The 21064-nt window shown below is 45.3% G+C and overlaps 1 protein-coding gene across 1 annotated transcript; it reads left to right on the plus strand.

Moving 5' to 3' along the window:
* Positions 1-303: 303 nt before the first annotated feature.
* On the plus strand, positions 304-3971 carry LOC308528456 (spermatogenesis-associated protein 31D1-like; the record flags this gene model as incomplete). The annotated part of the gene is given in 2 exon segments (XM_081104039.1): positions 304-3898; positions 3901-3971. Coding segments are annotated over 2 exon segments (3666 nt in total).
* Between the last annotated feature and the right edge of the window lie 17093 nt (positions 3972-21064).

Here is a 21064-nt window from a genome sequence, read left to right on the forward strand (position 1 = left end):
CTAATATTCCAATGGTCTCCCAACAAAGGACCCTTGTGTATTGCCTATGTGTCTACCTTCATTACATGTAACTCTCTCTCCTGGTTTCCCAGATTCGAGAAATTACCACAGCCAAGTGGAGGAGGAAAGGGAGCTGATTTCTTTCCTAAAAAGGTGAATAGTCGTCTCCCCTTTTTCCTGAGCTCTCTTGTGCCTGACCTTTGCTATTCTAGGGATTCAGTGGAGCCTTCCCTAGTGATTGGAGGGGTTGCCATAGGAACGGAAATGTGAGTGAATGCCTTGAGATGAGTGCATTGTGAAGTCATGGATGTGGACCAATGTGTCGGGGCAGCAGGCTTCAGGTGGCCCCGCCCTGATCAGGCCAGTAGGTCCTCCTTTACTTATTGTGGTCCTGGCCACATCATTTTATCTCCTGTTTCCTACAGCCCCCTGGGACGGAGTCATAATTCCATTCACTTTCGCCAACTTTTATGTCCAGACCCTTCCTGTGACACATGTAATAATGCAACTGCTGAAATCAATCGGCTTTTCTCAAAGGCTATGGAAGGTTCTACTACATCTGTGTCCCCTGTGGCTTCCACAGCTCCTGTGACAGCACTTGTGACAGAGCCTTCATTCAATCAGTCATCTGCTTTCCCAGGAGTCCCTCCAGGAGAACTCAGATCATCTCTGACTGAGCCTTCCCCATCACCACCCTCTGTTCTCCCCTCTAACTCAATGACCACCTTGAGTAATTTTCTGTCATGCTCACCATCGTGTCAAACTCTGCCTACAGAGCCTTCCTCTCACTCAGAATCCGAATTTCCAGGACACCATTCCCCATCCCAAACCAAACACTTGTTCTCTTCACAATATGATTTCCATCAAAAGTTTCCTGGCATCCATTCTAAAAAGATCTCTTCTGTGGGAAACTCTGCAACCAAACTTATAGATCCTAGACAACTCTTCTTTCTCAGTCCTGAGGAGCATGACTCCGTAGAACAGTACTCATATCCTAAGACCTGGGAGGACAATTTAAAGCAAGAAGTTATCCAGTTTTTCTGGGGTCTTCCATCTCTGCACAGCGAGTCTTTGCTCTCTGCTGTTCATGTCCCAGGTGACTATACAACCTTCAATAGCATCTCAAATGCCTTTACAGGCCAAGAATCCCCAAGACTTCCTTATATCCTACCCCCATCCTTGCCTAAGGTCCAACCTCAACTCCTGTCTCAAACTGTGCCCCTATGCCATTACTTACCTCTCACTCAGCTCCAACCCCATGTCCACCATCAATCCCCACTCCCAATCCTACCATCTGGTCTCATACACCAGACTAAGGTCTGTGGAGTGTATTGCCTTACACCCCAGAATGAATCAGAATGCCTCACCTCATCTGATATTGAACAACTGGAATGGAATGTGTTAAAGAAGAAACAGGAAGGTTTGTGGGGTTTACCCTCTCTGGTTCAAAGTTCTTGGGAAGCCTGCTGTCCTTCAGCTCCCACCTCTCCTTACTGCGGGCCCTCTAAGGCCAATATTTCCATCTCCATCGATCATTTCGAGTTTCCTCTCAGCGTTGAGTTTAGAGAGAAATTTGAACATCATCTTAGAAAGCGGCTCATCCAACACCGGTGGGGCCTTCCCCGCAGGATCCATGACTCTCTGTCACTCATGAAGCCTAGGTGCAATTGCTCAGATTCACCTCAGCCAAAGTGCTGCTATGGCCTCTCATGGATCTCTATGTATAAGGCCCAAGATAGTGAAATTCTAAATAGAGTGACCCCGTCTGCAAGCTTCTATAAGAAGGGCTCAGAAATGTTTGAGCTGTCTGAGGATGAGAAAGACAGCTTAGATAGCTTTCCAAAAGGCCCGGTGAGTGACTCTGACAGTGATTCAGATAAGGATGTGGGACGTGGCTTTGATATGAGGAGAGTGATAAGGCAGAATGTAAGTCAGAAGCAACTGGCTAATTTCCTGAAAGTACACCTGAGCAAAAAATTTGGGGAAATCAGTGAGGGTCACCTCCCTGGGACTGTGCAGAATTCACAGCACTCTATGCAGCAGACACTTCCTATAGAATCCAACAGGGAAATTAAACAGAGAAGTCTGTCACCATCAGTGGGTGGGGACTACTGCCTGGACACATCCCAGGAGCCTGCCTGCCTTCAGGCGGGTGCACGGGAGATGCTGGAAGACCACGATACCAACTTGCCTATGAAGGCACTGGGAGGCCTATCTGCCAACGTCCTTGAATCCACAGAGGACTTCAAATCAAAAGGTCCTACCTCCCATTGTTTGATTAATCCTCACTCTTCCTCCTCAACCAAAGTGATTTCTGAGGTGAGCACTAAATCTGGGGCCTTCACGCCTCTGGGGAAAAGCTCTGAATCACTTCACAGTGACCAAGTGGGAACAGAAAATTCAGCCCCCGGCCTCAATCTTTGTCTCCGTGCCACCTCACCTGTGGGCAAGGAGGGACGGGGGATCCAACGGGGACGTTCAGAGGACATTCAGACGATTTTGAAAGCCAAACCACCTCCTCTGCCTGTCACCAACACCATCCGTGGCAAAACAAGTCAGAGATGTTCTCTGACAGGCAACATTCAACCTTCAAAGCTGCCTGCAAGGCAAGCAAATAGAGAACCTGGACCAGAGACTAAGAGTGTGAATTCTAATGATGGAACTGAAATGCAACTGGCTACAAATAGGGATGAAGCAGAACCTGCTTCCATGCCCGCCGTGCCCAGGGAGATAGTCAGGGCTGAGGAGCTTGATGCTTGTCAGTCTGTAACAACCAGCAAGCCAGGGATATCCCAAAAGATAGAGCGAGACACCACTGTGACCACTGAAAAGCCACCATCTAAAATATCAGATCCAGCTCCTACCTTATCAGAACTTAGAAAGCAACTAATTGCTGAGATGAACTTGAAGTTGGAGAGCAGGAAGCATAGCCAGGCCCAAGGCCAACCCCTGGACATGTCCAGTGACTCAGAGAGCTTGACCAACAAAGCCCCCCTGACTCCTGATAAGTGTGTGTCCAGTGTGGACACGGAGGTTCACCAGGTGCTGCATGTCCAATCGGAGGACAGCGGAGTCAGTCTGGAGAAGCAGCAGGAACCATGGCTTCCTAAGCAGGCATTGAGGTCCTGCCAGGATCAGAATTCCCCACCAGCTGTAAAGAAAGATATCGTGTGCCCTCCCCCAGAGCCTACAAGCCGCAAATATGAGGAGTTTGCTGCAGGAGATGCACGACTGAGAATTTCCCAACCTGAAGGGAAGAGATTTCCTTCTCAGGACACCACTTTAGAGGACATGCTTGGGAGCAAGTCTTTCCACAGCCTAACACAGACGGCTCCTCCTGATAGCCTTTTGCTAAATAAAATGAAGAGCCTTTTTCAAAGGCTTTGTCCTTCAATCCAATGGAAAATGCAAGAAACCACCCAGGAAAGGGGAAGGCACATACCATCTGCACAGAGTAGAGGCCCACTTCAAAGCAGAGCTCCCTTTACTGGAACTACCCAAGTTTACAGAGTCATGTCAGACATTGGGAAGTTCCCAGAAGAGAAACGGGGGCATCGGCCTGGAGTAGTTACCACCTGCCCCCAAGAGCCCCTTCCCTCTGCAGTGCAGTTTGGGAAACCTGTGCAGAAGGGAGCAGTGCAGGCCAGGGAAAAGCCAGTCCAGGGGCGTCCTTTCCACCTCAGGGCTGCTTCCTATGACGTGACAAATAAGAAGTCTGACTTCCAAGCAGCTATCTCTGATTACCAGAGATCTACAAGTATTAGACATAATGGGAACAAGGACAGATCCCCCTCAAATGCTATAGCAATAAAGGGCCATCGAGTATGTCAGAAGCACCCCCAATCTGTATCCCTCAGGGGGACTGTGCCCCATCCAAGCCCCACCTCCAAGTCTCAAGCTGACAAGGGGCCTCCTGCTGTTCTCACCACTGCTGGAGGCACTGCTTTCAAAAATCAGCCTCCACGATTTAGACACACAATGCTTCTCTATAATTTCCAGGGGGAAACATTTCCCACCCCAAAATAATACCTTCCTTGTGGGGAATACTGACTTGCCTAATAAATGTTTCTGTAATAATAGTGATGTCTTCTCTGTGTCCTGAGTGGGGGGCATGGGTTTAGGGGTTCCCAGGGCTTGTGCTTAAGGAAAGAAAGGAGTAAGTTCAGCTCCTACTGATTGCTTCCTTTGGCTTCCAAAAGTGACCGTTCCCTGGAGCTCTTGTTTAGAACTAGATACCATGTGCCCTCCCCCTAAGCCCACTTCCTCCCTGATGAGGTTTGAGGAGATGGGCTCTGTCTCCTTCCTCATAGCTTAGCCTTAAGGAACATGGATAGCAGCCCACACCTTGCCCTTCAGGGAATGCTGTATGTCCTTGAAGGCAGCAGGGAAGACAGGCCTTCCACATCTGAAGAAGATCAAGGACGGGTATATTTTTCAGAAAGTGTTAGTGAAGAAGAGACAGTGGCTTAATCATCATTTAGAAGTCAGTGATCAGAGGATCCCACAGGTGGGTGAACCCTGAATAGGAGTGTTTGGGGGGTATTGTTTTTCCCCTGACAAATGTACACACACACCCGCCATTTCTACAGTGGTCTAGAGGGAAGGCAAATCCACTTGTACAGACTGAAACACAAAAATGGAATGAGCATCCTCATGAGCACTTCAGGTAGCTTTTCCAGTAAACCTTGTGAATCCTGAGTATAAATAGAAAAAACAAAACAAAACAAAAACCAAACAGAGCCCCCTTTCACTACCACACTAGCATCTTTTTGTCTAGAGTTATGCCATTGGACATGCAATGTCTGAAGCTAGAGACCACAGAAAAAATGCAGAACAAAAAGGAACTAAAGGTGGAATGGGGCCCAAGGCAGGGGACGTGAAGAGGTGAGCAGGCAGCGGAGGGTTGTAACATCCATGTGGACAAGCGGCCAATAACACAGCCTCCCAGTTCCTACACCATCTCATCTTGGGGTCCTTTCCTGCCGCTCCAGTGCAGTCACTGCCACACTGCAGACCTTATGACCAGGAACATCTCTGCCTCAGGAATAATATAGTCTTTCCTTTGACCCTTTGGCCTCATCCCCTATCCTTCCAGCATAGATGCCCATTGTTAATTTTCAATTCCAGGTCATTCATTTATCCACTCACTCCCTGTCAATCCACAAAGCTCTTGGCTTCCTCCCTTACTAAGGTAGACTTGATGGTCCATCTAGTGACTAACATTTCAAAAGCTCCACGGCAATGGGCCCCCATTCCAGTTCCCTTTAATCCTTCCTACAAATTTCAACTCTGTGTTTTTCTAGAAAGGGCTTCCTAGAAGTAACTGACCACTACTAGATCAGATCTCACAATGGGTTCTACTGGTTCCATGGAACTATCTGGAACTCATTCATTCCACAAATAATGCTCCCATGCTTACTAACATGTGAACAAAACAAATGGAGCTCAGTTCCCTGTTTCCTTTGTCTAATCTCTCTACAAAGCCCCTCAAATCCATGGCAAATCTCACTTTCCTCAAACTGAGGGCATCACCACTTGCTCAACAGATGTGCTGGACCACTGTTCAGAGAGGAGCAAGAAGCCATGAGATGGGGACTTTTCAACAAAATGTTAAAAACAACAGCACTGTGTTTTCAAATATTTAGAAGAATTTTTCCTGTTATGTATGCAAATGACTTAAATGCAGATCAGACACATTTATCTCTTTCTTTCCAAAAATGCCATTACAAGTAAAATATTAGATGAAAAGATGCTCAATATCACTAGCCATCAGAAAAAAATGCAAATCACAAGCACTGTGAGATAACAACAGACACACACAAAAAAGGGCTAGAAGCAGTCTCGCTGAGAATGTTGAGAAGGTGGAACCCTCACACATAGCTGGCGGGAATGAAAAATGGCGCAGCCACTTTGACAAAGAGTCTGGCCCATCCTCAAAATGTCAGAGAGTTTCCATATGACCCAGCAACTGCACCTCTAAGTACACACTCATGAGACATGAAAACACATGTCCACACCAAACTTGTAAACAAACGCTCACAGCAGTAGCATCCAGTATTCATAATACTCAAAAGGTGGAGACAACCCACATGTCCATCAGCTGAGGAATGGTAAATAAAAGGTGGTATATCCATGCAATGTCATACCTTTTGGCAATAAAAACTATGAATACATGCTATAACATGGATGAACCCTGAAAGCATTATGTTAATAAAGCCAGTCACAAAGGATCACATGTGATTCCATTCATATGAAATGTTCAACACAGACAAAACTAGAGGAATATAAAATACATTGGTGGTTGCTTAGGGCTGGGGGTGGGGGAAGAAAGGGGAGGAGAGATGACAACTAAAGATTGTAAGTTTTCTTTTTGAAGTCATGAAAATGTTTTAAAATTGACTGTGGGGATGTACATATCTGAAAACCCTAAAATCATAAAATTATACACTTTAAATGGGTGAATTGTATGGAATGTGAACTATATTTAAACAAAGGATTGAAAGAAAGTAAGTACTAGAGACGGACATATAGGGGAAAGGATAAGACAAAAGATGTCAACACATTTCCGGACTCAGAGAGGGAATGCAGGCAAGAAATGTAAGGAAATGACACGGCTTCATTTCAGCAGTTTAAAATCTAAAAAAAGGAGCTGTAGGGGTTGTAACTATTCAAGGATTAGCTGGCATGGGGAGAGGAAGTAAATACATGTACCACATCAACAAAACTACATTATTTAAAAAACTATAGAGATGCCAATAGGAACTTCAGTAAAAAGTTAGTAGATTTTGGAAAACAATCATTAATGTTTAATAGAAGGAAACATCAGTGTGAGTAAAACAAACAAAAAACCACACAGACACAGCCCAAAATGTACTGCTAAATATAATCACAATCGTGCTCAGAAATTATGCTAAAGAGAAGCCCACTCCCTAATCAAAATGTGTTTGGTCCTGGGTTGTGGACTGTGTTGTTACAATTGCTATGTAAACTAAAGAATTTAAAATGTTGTGGAAAGAGAAGGAAGTTGGCAGAAGAAAGAGGGATCAGCAGGGCTAGACACTGTATTGGTGAAGGGAACTGGATGTGGTGGTTCTCAACCTGTGGGTCCCAACCATGGGAAAACACATATAGCATACCAGATATTTACATTATAATTCATGACAGTAGCAAAATTACAGTTATGAAGTAGCAACGAAAATAATTTTATGGTTGGGGGTCACCACAACATAAGGAACTGTATGAAAGGGTTGCTGCATTAGAAAAGTTGAGGACCACTGATAGAGGCTAGCTAGGCTATTAGGGGCTTATAGCCTTAAAGGGATCTTGCCAGTAAAAAGATTACTAAAGAATTTAGAGATGTTTGCCATTGGTGCATGGGTGTGCCATGGCCTCACCGCCCTCTCTGTCATGCTTTCTGTTAATTGGCACAGGCTGATCTGCTCCCCCATGCTTTTTTAAAATTTCACTTTTCAAACTGAGGCCATCTCCACTTGCAGATGAGAACTGCTGGGACTCTCATGACGAAAAAATTGTTGCTAAGACAACACTTCCCATCCTCCTAGTAACTTTGCAGGGCATTTTGTTCTTCTATTAGTTTTTTTTCTTTTTTCTTCTGAGGAAAAGTATCTGTGACCATGAATTGGAAGAATTAACATCAACATCATTAAAATGTCTATACTACCCAAAGAAGTCTATAGAATCAACACAATCCCTTTTAAAATATCAATGGCATATTTCACAAATCTAGAAAAAATATTCAAAAAATTTTATGGCACCAAAAAAGACCCAAATAGCCTCAGCAATCTTTAAAAAGAAGAAGAAAGTTGGAGGGAGCACAATACTGGATATTAGACTATACCACAAAGCCATTATAGTCAAAACAGCCTGGTACTGGCATAGAAACAGACATATAGATCAATGGAACAGAACAGGGGGCCCAAAACTTCTCAAAACCACAATCACTGCAACTGTGTTTGGTGATGGATTATTGCAGATCAATTAATTTTGTACACTGTTGGACAGAATAGTTAAGAACATAAAGAAATGAGAAAATATTACCTTTAAAGACCTTTACATGGTTAAAATTTATCCCATCTATAAATAAAGAACTCCAGAAAACACATTTTGGTAGAGTATTACCAACTCCCACTCTGCATATATCATGTGTTTTTTCCCCTTCTTCTACCCCAGCAGATATGTTAGCTGAACACATGATCTCTTAGCTAAAGACCCCAGTCTGAGGTTCCGAACCTCCTTTCCATTTAAATATTACACATGGTGTAAGGTCTTGAAAACAAGATGAGAGCGCGATGTAAGTTAATATAAAGGTCCTTAAAAGAAATAGACATAGGCATACATTCTCTTTTTTTTAAATTTATTATTGTTTAAAGTATTACAAAGAGTATTATATATGTCTCCTTTTCTTTTTCCCCCGCCCTTGACAATCCCCTGGCCTCCCCTACCTTCCAGTGTCTTGTGTCCATTGGTTATGCTTATATGCATGCATACTAGTCCTTAGGTTGATCTCTTCCCACTCCCTTCCCCCCCACCCTCCCCGGCCTTCCTCCTGTAGTATGACAGTCTGTTCGAGGCAGCTCTGCTTCTGTATCTATTTTTGTTCATAAGTTTATAATGGTCTTTATTATCCAGAAATGAGTGAGATCATGTGGTATTTTTCCTTCATTGACTGGCTTATTTCACTGAGCATAATGCTCTCCAGTTCCATCCATGCTGTTGCAAATGGTAAGAGTTCCTTCCTTTTTAGAGCAGCATAGTATTCCATCGTGTAGATGTACCACCATTTTCTAATCCATTCATCTACAGATGGGCACTTAGGCTGTTTCCAGATCTTAGCTATGGTGAATTGTGCTGCTATGAACACAGGGGTGCATATATCCTTTCTGATTGGTGTTTCTGGTTTCTTGGGATATATTCCTAGAAGTGGGATCACAGGGTCAAATGGGAGTTCCATTTTCAGTTTTTTGAGGAAACTCCATACTGTCTTCCATAGTGGCTGCACCAGTCTGCATTCCCACCAGCAGTGCACAAGTGTTCCTTTTTCTCCACATCCTCTCCAACACTTGTCATTTGTTGATTTGTTGATGATAGCCATTCTGACAGGTGTGAGATGGTACCTCATTGTTGTTTTGATTTGCATCTCTCAGATGATTAGCGACTTTGAGCATGTTTTCATATGTCTCTTGGCTTTCTCAATGTCCTCTTTTAAAAGGTGTCTTTTTAGGTCCTTTGCCCATTTTTTGATTGGATTGTTTATCTTCCTTTTGCTGAGTTGTATGAGTTCCCTATAAATGTTGGAGGTTAAACCCTTATCAGTGCTAGCATTGGCAAATATGTTCTCCTATGTAGTGGGCTTTCTTGTTGTTTTGTTGATGGTTTCTTTTGCTGTGCAGAAGCTTTTTATTTTGATATAGTCCCATTTGTTTATTTTCCCTTTAGTTTCCAATGCCCTAGGATCTGTATAAGTGAAGAAATTGCTTCGGCATATGTCTGAGATTTTGTTGCCTTTGGATTCCTCTAGAATTTTTATGGTTTCCCATCGTATATTTAAGTCCTTTATCCATTTTGAGTTTATTTTTGTGTATGGTGTAAGTTGGTGGTCTAGTTTCATTTTCTTGCATGTATCTGTCCAATTTTCCCAACACCATTTATTGAAGAGACTATCTTGATTCCATTGTATGTTCTTGCCTCCTTTGTCAAATATTAATTGAGCGTATTGGTTGGGGCTGATTTCTGGGCTCTCTATTCTATTCCATTGATCTATATGTCTGTTCTTCTGCCAGCACCAGGCAGTTTTGAGAACAGTGGCTTTGTAATACAGCTTGATATCTGGTATTGAGATCCCACCTACTTTGTTCTTTCTCAGGATCGCTGCAGCTATTCGGGGTCGTTTTTTATTCCAGATGAATTTTTGGAGAATTCGTTCTAGGTCTGTGAAATATGCCATTGGTATTTTAATGGGAAGTGCGTTGAATTTATAGATTGCTTTGGGAAGTATGGACATTTTAATGATGTTGATTCTACCAATCCAAGAACATGGTATGTTCTTCCATCTGTTTATGTCTTCCTCTATCTCTTTTTTCAACGTCCTGTAGTTTTCTGAGTAGAGGTCTTTTACCTCTTTAGTTAAGTTTATTCCTAGGTAGCTTAATTTTTTGGTGTGATGGTAAATGGGATTGCTTTTTTAGTCTCTCTTTCTGCACATTCACTATTGGTGTATAGAAATGGTTGAAAACCACTGCTTTAGAGTAAAAGAGTTCTTTAGGTGTCCCCCTGACCTTTGATTCCTCACTCTACCTGTCAGAGCAAACAAAGCATTTTATAGCAAGACAGTAGTAAGCAATTTTTAAATGAATGCAATAAAATAAATTATTATTAGGTTGAGAAAATTCAGACACTGTCTGCATAAGTAAAATTGGCTTTAAAACAAAATTTGAAAATCAGATACATACCGAGGGACATTCAAAATGATACAAGACAGTTTTTCATTAACAGATGAAAAACTATATAAGCAAATATAGATATATTGTTATCAAACTAAAATTAAAGCAAAAAAGTCTAAACCAGGGTAAAAGTGTTGTTTTATATTGATAAAGTCAGAATTAATAGTATAGTGGTACTGAAACTTTAAGCAAGGGGAAATAAATAGAAATACAAGAGAAAGTAAAATTTTAAAATAACATCAGCTCATGGTAAGTCATAAAGGTAAATATATATAGAATATCAGGATACTTAAATAATGTAGTATATCCAATTGTTTACTTGGAGAGAACATTTACGGACATATTGATGCATCATCCACAAAAATGATTATTTAAGATTCCATAAAGTATATTTAAAAACTTATCCTCAAATAGTTTATCCATATTCTCATATCACAAGCAATAAAGATCTAAGTAAGGGGATTTTTTTGGTTGTTGTTGTTAATCCTCACCCAAGGATAATTTTTCTATTGATTTTAGAGAGCGCGGATGGGCGGGAGGAAAGGAGAGAGGAAAGACCAGAATGTAAACTGAGGCGAGAAAGAAAGCTGCAGAGCAGGTCGAGGACGACAACCTGTGCTGTCACTCAGGGGACACTCAGGAGCACTCAGTGCTGGGTTTAATGCTCCATTGTCACCATTTTGTGATTCTTAATAATTTTACCTTAAAACTCAGCTTTGTAGGTAAAGTTTATGGAGACAATGGAGCATGCGCATGAGGGGATGTGGGCAATATGAGTGCCTGCTTTTCCCTTCACAAACAGCATTGGGGAAGCCCCACGGCACAGGATTTCCATGGACCCATGATGGCGGGAGTTCAGTGAGACTCAACACGAGTACAAGTAAGCTTGCTCTGTCTCCCACTAAGTAAGGGGGGTGCTGACAGCCCTGAGAGGCTACATCCTTTTCATTTGAACCAGTTGCCTTTTGGGGACCCTGAAAACAGCTGTCCGCATGCGGCTCCGCCCAGGGATAGTAATAGGGACGGAGTGAGAGAGCGCCGAGGATGGTCCCTGGGAAACTGAAAACTTATGAGAGTCCTAAACGAATGACTTATAGCCAATGATCCTCCTCAAATAGCAGCACGTTATTCTAGTCAAGATTCTGGAAAACACTCCTCCTTGTAGACAGTATAACCAAGTGCAGTCTGATACGTGGACCCGGACTGCTGTGTGGGGATGTACCTCAACGGAGAACTTGTCATGGGTTGTATGGGGATCACACTCTGACACACACCAACTCGGCCACCTCCATGTCTGCTTGAAATGACCTGCGGAGAGCTTTATTACAGAACTTAGGGGTTGGATATATGTAACATATGTGAAATGTATACCTGGGGGGTGGGGGAGGCATGATATTTTAGGCTTTATTATTCAATTATAACTTACTAAAAAAAAAATTTCTATTTCACATTCACAAAACTATGGAAGTCGAAAAGACCTTCAAGTTCTTTACCCACATTTATGTAAGTTGGATTTGAGGACATATATGATCCTCATTGTAAACGTCTGGGCACAAGCAAAATTTCCAGGGAGTATTTCAGACTTGTAAGGTTGTGGACCTGGTGAGACCAAAGTCAAAGTGACCAACGTGAAAGGAGATCCAGCTAATATCTGGGTTACAGATGAAACACGCAGAGCATTCATTACGGTAAATAAATATGTGATATGTTAAAAGGCAAAATGGTAAACAGGCTAGGAGAGTAGGGCAGAAGGACCTAGAGGCCCAGAAGAGATGGAGGGAATATGCTGGGCTGGTTGGGGGGCGGGGCTATGGTCAGACCCTCTTGAAGGTGGACCCACCCTACTCTCAGAAACCCTCTGTGACTCTACAGTGCTCTGTGATGCAGGCCTGGCTATAAAGCCAAGAGTCGGAGCTCTCAGAGCTCAGTTGCTTTAAGCAGCGTTGTTGTTCGGAAAATGGGACTCAGTCTATTTCTGAATAGCCTTCTAGAGTTTTATCTGAGCTTCGGCTCAGAACGTTTATATGGCAACCTCAACATCATTTCCATCTTGGTGTTGAGCTTGTTGCTCTTCTTCTTCATTTTCTTCGTGGGAATTCCATCCATCCCAACGTTCTGGAAAAATGAACATACCCCAAAGGTAAGGAACCCTCAGTAAGTGAGCCCCCAAAGAGTTCTTCATTGTTGTTGCCATTTCGATTCCCGCATTTCTAAATGGGTTTGGATGAGTCAGAGAGACATTGAAGATGGCACATCTGAGGAGAGAACAGAACATCGCTTCTCTAGGGGAAGGTACCAGGGAGGGCTAGGGGTTCAGGGAGGACTCAGGCTTCCAACTGAATCTCACAGACCATCGGGATGTGGTGACAGGTTTCTGGCTCCAAACACAGGGATTCCCCATCCTGGATCCAGTTATTTAGAGATGTGGGACTCTCTGTAGGACATCAGAGTTAACCAGCACTTCATCCTGAGTCATGCTGCCCTGGCAGCCATCACTTAACCAAGCCTTTTTGTTGGGCTGCTAAGCAGGGAGGGCTGAGCCTCTGAGAGCCGCTGAGTGAGCAGAGGCTGCAGCCTGAGCACCATCAGGTGACTGGGTCCTATCTGAGGGGACAGAGATGGACTGTAGGCCTCAGATTATATGCCGACCTTGAGCAGAGGACCTCTGAGTATACCAAGTGTGGACCCCATAAACAAAGTCCTTCTTTGAGTTTTGAAAAAAGGAAAAATTAAAAACATTTTAAAGCTTTAAAAATGGTAAAAGGAACACAAAGTTCTATTAGTTAAAATGTATTTGGTTGGCTCAGAGAGACATTATCCTTAGATAGTAAATGTCTGAGTGTCCTAGGGGGAGGAGGAGAGAAATGAGGCCTAATCACCCACTCATTCCTTTTTGTTCTCAGCATCGGGTCAGAGCCAAGAGGAGGAGGAAAGGTGGGACACAGAGAGGTAAGGTTCTGCCTATTCCACCTGAGCTCCCCAAGGGTGATCCTTCTCTCTCCTTCCCCTGAGGTACCAGTTCCACGGTCTCTGTCACTTGGTAGATACAGCCCCTCTCATGAAACAGAGCCCTCAGAGGAGAGGCTCATGGAAAGACTGGACCTGAGATACTGCTCAGATTCCCTGCTCTGCTGCCCCTGGGTAAGAAGCAGTGAGGGATCTGGGCCATGGGTGCTGCCCAGTAGATGTCGAGAGTCAGTAGTTCTGTCTCCTGACTTTGAGAAAGTACTCTGACTTCAGGATGATCCGATTCCTCTTTATTGTGACCATTGGCCCCTCTGCTTCAGAGTGGTTTTGAACAACAAATGCAATCCTATCTAATAATAGAGAAACATAGTAATTAACCATAACTTCACTACACTTCCCATTGGCTAGTCAGGGAGATATGCAAATTAATTGCCAACCAAGATGGTGGCCGGCCACCAGGCAGCTGAAGCGAACAGGAGGCTTGCTTGCTCCAGTGGCAGAGGAAGCCAAGGTTCCCCTCCTGCCGCTGCCGGCCTCTGAACTGCTCTCTAAGAAACAATGTTACAATTATAGAAGCTAAACAAACTCCAGAAACCTGCTTTCAGCCAGCAAGGCCTTGGAGCTGGAGCTGAAACAGTGTTTCAATTATAGAACCCAAACAAACCCAGAGACCTGCTTTCAGCAGCTGAGGTCTCAGAGCTGGAGCCGAGCCTCAGAGCTAAAGCCGGCTCTCACCTCCAGTGACAGTCATAGAAGGTAAATAAGTCCCAGAATTTAAAAAAAAGAAAAGAAAAAAAGGAGAGGTTGGGAGCTTCAGTCACCCACTAGCCTGAAAACAGCCCTCAGCCGCTCACCCAGACTGGCCAGCACCCCAGTGGAGACCCGAACCCTGAAGGGGTTTGTGACCAGCTGAAAACAGCCATCATCGCCTCATCCAGGCTGGCCAGGCACCCAAGTGGGACCCCCACCCTGATCCAGGACACCCTTCAAGGCAAACCAGCCGGCCCCCACCCGTGCACCAGGACTCTATCCTATTTAGTAAAAGGGTAATATGCCTCCCAGCACCGGGATCAGCGGAGCCACGTGGCCTCCTGGCCCCTGAAGCAGCGTGACAGGGGGCAGCGCCCAAACCCCCTGATCACCCTGTGGCACTGTGTGTGTCAGGGTGCGGGGCCACAACCTCCCTATCCTCCCTGCTGTGTGTGTGACAGGGGGCGGCACCCCAACCTCCTGATCCAACCTGCTCTGTGACAGCGGGCGGCGCCCCAACCCCCTGATCTGCCCTGCTCTGTATGTGACAGGGGGCAGTGCCCCAACTCCCCTATCGACCCTACACTGTGCATGACAGGGGAGAGCTCCCCAACCCCCGATCCGCCCTGCTCTGTGCGTGACAGGGTATGGAGCCCAAACCCCCGTGATGGGCCCTGCTCTGTGCGTGATAGGGGGCAGCGCCCCAACCCCCTGATCAGCCCTGCTCTGTGCGTGACGGGGCGGCGCTCCAACCCCCCAATCGACCCTACCCTGAGCGTGACTGAGGCGTGGCATCGCAACCTCCCGATCCACCCTGCTCTGTGCATGACGGGGTGGTACCCCAACTCCCCAAAGGGCCCGGCTCTGAGCCCTACTAGGGGCTGCACATAGGGATTGGGCCTGCCCTTTGTCACCCGGGAGCGGGCCTAAGCCATTAGGTCGTTATCTCCCGAGGGGTCCCAGACTGTGAGCGGGCATAATTGGGGCTGACTGACACCAACCCAGACACACTCGACAGTGCACAATTTTTGTGCACCGGGCCTCTAGTAATACATATAAAAGTACTTTATCAATTAAGCAACACACACATGGGGGAGGCGGACCTTATTAATATTATCATTGACCATTTGATTTCATTTATTAATTCTTGAGGGTTTCACAGTCTATAATCCCAATGGTCTCCCATAAAGGGACCCCTGTGTAATGCCTATGTGTCTACCTTTCTTACATGTAACTCACTCTCCTGGTTCCCAGGTTCGAGATATCACAGCGAGGACGACGAAAGGGAGCTGATTTATTTCATGAAAAGGTGACTAGTCTTTCCCCATTTTCCCTGGTCTCTCTATAACATGTTCTGTGCCGTTCCAGAGATTCATTGGAGCCTTCCCTAGTCATGGTAGAGGTTGCCAAAGGAGGGGGAATGTGAGTGAATGCTTGGGATGAGTGCAACTGAGTGCATTATGAAGTCATAGATGTGGAGTAATAAGGGGCAGCAGGCTTCAGGTGGCCCCACCCTCTCCAGGACCTCCTTTCCTTGTTCTGGTCCTGGCTGCATCTTTTTACCTCCTGTCTCCTGCAGCACCCTGGGACCGAATTATGACATCACCCGCTTTCGTCAACTTTTATGTCCAGACTCCTCCTGTGAGGTGTGTAACAATGCAGCTACTGAAATCAATTGGCTTTACTTAAAGGCTTTGAAAGCTTCTACTCCATCTGTGTCTCCTGTGGCTTCCACAGCTCCTGTGACAGCTTCTGTGACTGAGACATCATTCAATCAGTCCTCTGCTTTCTCAGGAGTCCCTCCAGGAGAACTCATACCAACTCCACTGCCTAAACCTGCCCAACCATCTCCCTCCATTCTCCCCTCTAACTCAATGACAACCTTGGGTAATTTTCTGTCACCCTCACCACCGGGTCAAACTCTGCCTCCAGAGGCAGTGCACCAGTCCTCACCTCAACCCAAAGACTTGTGCTCTTCGACCATGACACAATATGATTTATATCAAGGGTTTCTTGCCCAACGTTCAACAAAGATCTCTTTTGGGGCAGACCCTGAAGCCAAACTTATAGATCCTAGTCATCTCTTACTTCTCAGCCCTGATGAGCATGACTCAGCACAGGGGTACATATATCCAGAGACCTGGGAAGACAACTTAAACCAAAAACCTGCCCAGCTATTCTGGGGTCTCCCAACTCTGCACAGTGAGTCCTTGTCCTCTGCTGTCCATGCCTCAGGTGAATATTCAATCATCTTCAATAGCATCTCAAATTCCTTCACAGACCAAGAATGCCCAGGACTTTCTGATTTACAATCTCCATCCTTGGCAGAGGTCCAACCTCAACCCTTGCCTCAAACCCTGCCTCAGTCCCAGCATTTACATCTCACTCAGATCCAAACCCAGGCCCACTTTCAATCCCCACTCCCAATCCTACCATCCAGTTCCATTACCCAGAATAAGGTCTGTGAAATAAATGTCCACATACCCAATAATGAATCAGAATGTCACACCTCGTCGGAAACTGAACGCCTAGAATGCAGTGTGTTGCTGAAAGAACAGGAAAGTTTGTGGGGTTTAACCTCTGTGGTTCAAAGTTCTAAGGCCCATGTTGCAATCTCCATCAATCCTGTAGAGTTTCCTCTTAGCAGTGAATTTCGAGATAAATTTGAGCATCACCTTAGAAAGAGGCTCATCCAACACCACCAGGGCCAGCCCTGCATGATCAATGGGTCTCTGTCACTAATGAGGCCTCTGAGCAATTGCTCAGGCATACTTGAGTCAAAGAGCACTTCTGGCCTCTCATGGATCTCTGTGGAGAAGGACCAGAGTAGTGAAAATCCAAACGTTGGATTGAGCCAACCAGGAAGCTTCTATGAGAGGAGCTCAGAAATGTTTCAGATAGAGGAGAATGAGGGGAAGGAGGAGGGACACAGCCAAGAGAATGATCCAAAAGTTCATCTGCTGAGTGATTCAAAGACCTCCTCACATAAACCCGTTGATATCCCAGGCACACTCGTAGAGGAAATCCAAAAAATTTTGAAAGCCAAACTGCCTCTTACAAACACCATTAGTGGCAAAAAAAGTCAGATACATTCTCTGATAGCCAACATACAACCCCCGAAGCTGCCTGCAAGGCGAGCAGGGACCCCACAGGAGACAAAAAATAACAGTGTGAATTCCAATGACAGAGCAGAAATACGACTGGGCGCAAATAGAGAGAAATCAGAACCTGCTTCCAGGCCCAGCATGTCTAGGGAGATAGTCAGGGCTGAGAGGCTCAAAGCTCTTCAAACCAAAACTAGTGGCTTCTTGACAACCAGCAAGCCAGGAATCTCCCAAAGGATCAACAGAGAAACTACTGTGACCATTGAAAATCCACCATCTAAATTATCAGTTCAAGCTAACTTATCAGAAATTCAAGCGCAAGTGATGGCTGGGTTAATGATAATGTTGGGAAATAAGTTTAGTCAAGCCCAAGGCCAACACTGGGACTTGTCCAGTGACTCAGACAGCTTGACTAACAAAGCCCCCCTGACTCCTGATAAGTGTGTGTCCAGTGTGGACACGGAGGTTCACCAGGTGCTGCATGTCCAATCGGAGGACAGCGGAGTCAGTCTGGAGAAGCAGCAGGAACCATGGCTTCCTAAGCAGGCATTGAGGTCCTGCCAGGATCAGAATTCCCCACCAGCTGTAAAGAAAGGTATCGTGTGCCCTCCCCCAGAGCCTACAGGCCCCAAATATGAGGAGTTTGGTTCAGGAGATGCACAACTGAGACTTTCCCAACCTGGAGGAAAGAGATTTCCTTCTCAGGACACCACTTTAGAGGACATGCTTGGGAGCAAGTCTTTCCACAGCCGAACACAGATGGCTCCTCCTGATAGCCTTTTGCTAAATCAAACGAAGAGCCTTTTTCAAAGGCTTTGTCCTTCAATCAAATGTAAAATGCAAGAAACCACCCAGGAAAGGGGAAGGCCCATACCATCTGCACAGAGTAGAGGCCCACTTCAAAGCAGAGCTCCCTTTACTGGAACTACCCAAGTTTATAGAGTCATGTCAGACATTGGGAAGTTCCCAGAAGAGAAAGTGGGGCGCCGGCCTGCAGTAGTTACCACCTGCCCCCGAGAGCCCCTTCCCCCCGCAGCGCAGTCGGGGAAGCCCGTGCTGAAGGGAGCAGTGCAGGCCCAGGCAGAGCCAGCGCAGAGGCGTCATTTCCTCCGCAGGGCTCCCTCCTACGACGTGACAAATGCCGTGTCCGGCCGCCACACAGCTATCTTGGCTGGCCAGGGCTGTACCAATGCTAGACATACCAGAAATGAGGACAGACCCCCCCAAAACGTTGTGGCATCAAAGGGTCAGCAAATATGCCAGAAGCACCCTCAATCTGTGCCCCTCAGGAGGACTCTGCCCCATCCCAGCCCCACCTGCAAGCCTCAAGCTGCAAAGGGGCCTCCTGCTGTTCTCACCACTGCTGGAGGCACTGCTTTCAAAAATCAGCCTCCATGATTTAGACACACAATGCTTCTCTATAATTTCCAGGGGGAAACATTTCCCACCCCAAAATAATACCTTCCTTGTGGGGAATACTAACTTGCCTAATAAATGTTTCTGTAATAATAGTGATGTCTTCTCTGTGTCCTGAGTTGGGGGCAAGGGTTTCCCAGGGCTTGTGCTTAAGGAAAGAAAGGAGTAAGTTCAGCTCCTACTGATTGCTTCCTTTGGCTTCCAAAAGTGACCGATCCCTGGAGCTCTTGTTGAGAACTAGATACCATGTGCCCTCCCCCTAAGCCCACTTCCTCCCTGATGAGGTTTGAGGAGATGGGCTCTGTCTCCTTCCTCATAGCTTAGCCTTAAGGAACATGGATAGCAGCCCACACCTTGCCCTTCAGGGAATGCTGGATGTCCTGGAAGGCAGCAGGGAAGACAGGCCATCCACATCTGAAGAAGAACAAGGATGGGTATATTTTTCAGAAAATATCAGTGAAGAAGTGACAGTGGCTTAATCATGATTTAGAATAAGTAATCAGAGGATCCCACAGGTGGGTGAACTCTGAATGGGAGTGTTTGGGGGATATTGCTGCAGTGGATCTTGGGCTGTTTTGGATATGGTCTCAGAACAGCACAGACACCATTTAAAAATCTTTCATTTGGGTCACATTAATGTTTTGGGGAAGCCTACTTTAAACTTGACACTGAAGTATGCCTTCAGGAAAGTCAGCTTGTGGAAGTGGTTTTCATCTCTGAGCTCTGGGTACTTCTTCAGGCTGAGGGATTTTTTTTTTTCTAATGAAAAGCATCACTCAGTTTATCAGTGATAGAAATGTTATTCAGGCAGCTACCTACCTCTCCGTCCATATAAAGGTGAAAGTAAGGAGAAGATGCCTTAGAGTGAGTGAGAAAGTAAGAACAAATAAAGAGGGGAAAGAATAACCTTGTTGGTGGAACAAAGGTTTATGCCTCCTCAGCCCCACAATGCATGCTGTCTTGCTCCCAGCTTCCTCTAAGTGACCTAAGCTCCACCTGCCAAGGCTGGTCAGAGCGCTGCAGGGCACACTGATGCCTCCCACCAAAAAGTCATGGGGCTGTTCCTTGAGTACTACAGCAATGTTTGCACGGATGTCATCAGGCATGGCATCCCTGTGTTTGGGAAAGGTGATCTCATTGCCTGCCTTCCATCCATATTTGATGGAAATATATAGGATCTTGCCCTTAGTGTGTACAGTTCACCTATCAGGATGGAGATGCCACCTTTGATATGGTTTTGGTGGAGCTATAATGAATCTCCCCAGAACACCTACAGCTCATGAACCAGAGGTGAGTTCTAGACTATGCACAAGTGTTAGTTATTTGAGGGCTTAAAATAGACTTCCATGGAATGCTTTTTTTTTGGGGGGGGTGCAAATCTACGCATATCCACTCATTATAGTGGTCTGGAGGGAAAGCAAACCCACTTGTACAGACTGAAACACAAAAATGGAATGAGCAACCTCATGAGCACTTCAGGTAGCTCTTCAACTAAGCCTTGTGAATCCTGAGTGTAAGGAGAAAAAACAATACAACAATCAACCAAGAGCCAGTGTCCACCAAAGCCCTCTCTAACTACCACACTAGAGACTTTTTGCTCAGAGTTAAGTCATTGGCCTTACAATATCTGAAGCTAGGTATCACACAAAAATGCAGATATTTATGTAAGTCCTAGTAGGGACAAAAAGGTGGAATGGAGCCCAGGGCAGGGAACTTGAAGAGGTGAACAGGCAGTGGAGGGTTCTAACATCTATATGGATAAGCAGCCAATAACCCAGCCTTACAATTCCTATATCACCTCATCTTAGGGTCTTTTACATCTACACCAGGGCAGTTACTAACACAGAGCTTATTACAGGAGCATCTCTGCCATCAGGAATAATATAGTCTGGCCTTTTACCCTTTGGCCTCATCCCCTATCCTTCCAGCATAGATGCCCATTGTTAATTTTTCAAATCCATGTCCTTCATTTTTCCACTCACTCCCTGTCATTCCATGAAGCTCTTGGCTCCCTCCCTTCCTAAGGTAGACTAGATGGCCTATCTAGAGACTAACATTAAAAAGCCCCACTACAATGGGCCCCTTCTAGTTCCCTTTAATCCTTCTTGTCTGGAGAAATTTCAACTCTGTGTTTTTCCAGAAATGATTTCCTATAACTAACTAATTACTACTAGAGTAAATCTCACAATTGATTCTAATAGTACCCCAGAAGTGCCTGGAATTCATTCATTCATTCCACAAATAATGATCCTGTGCTTACTAACATGTGAATAAAACAAGTGGCTCTTAGTTCTGTTTCCTTAGTCTCTTCTCTCTACAAATCCTCTCAAATCAATTTCTAATCTCAATTTTCTCAAATGGAGGCCA

Source organism: Myotis nattereri (genome assembly GCF_964212035.1).
Source record: "Myotis nattereri genome assembly, chromosome: 12".
Taxonomy (NCBI): Eukaryota; Metazoa; Chordata; class Mammalia; order Chiroptera; family Vespertilionidae; genus Myotis; species Myotis nattereri.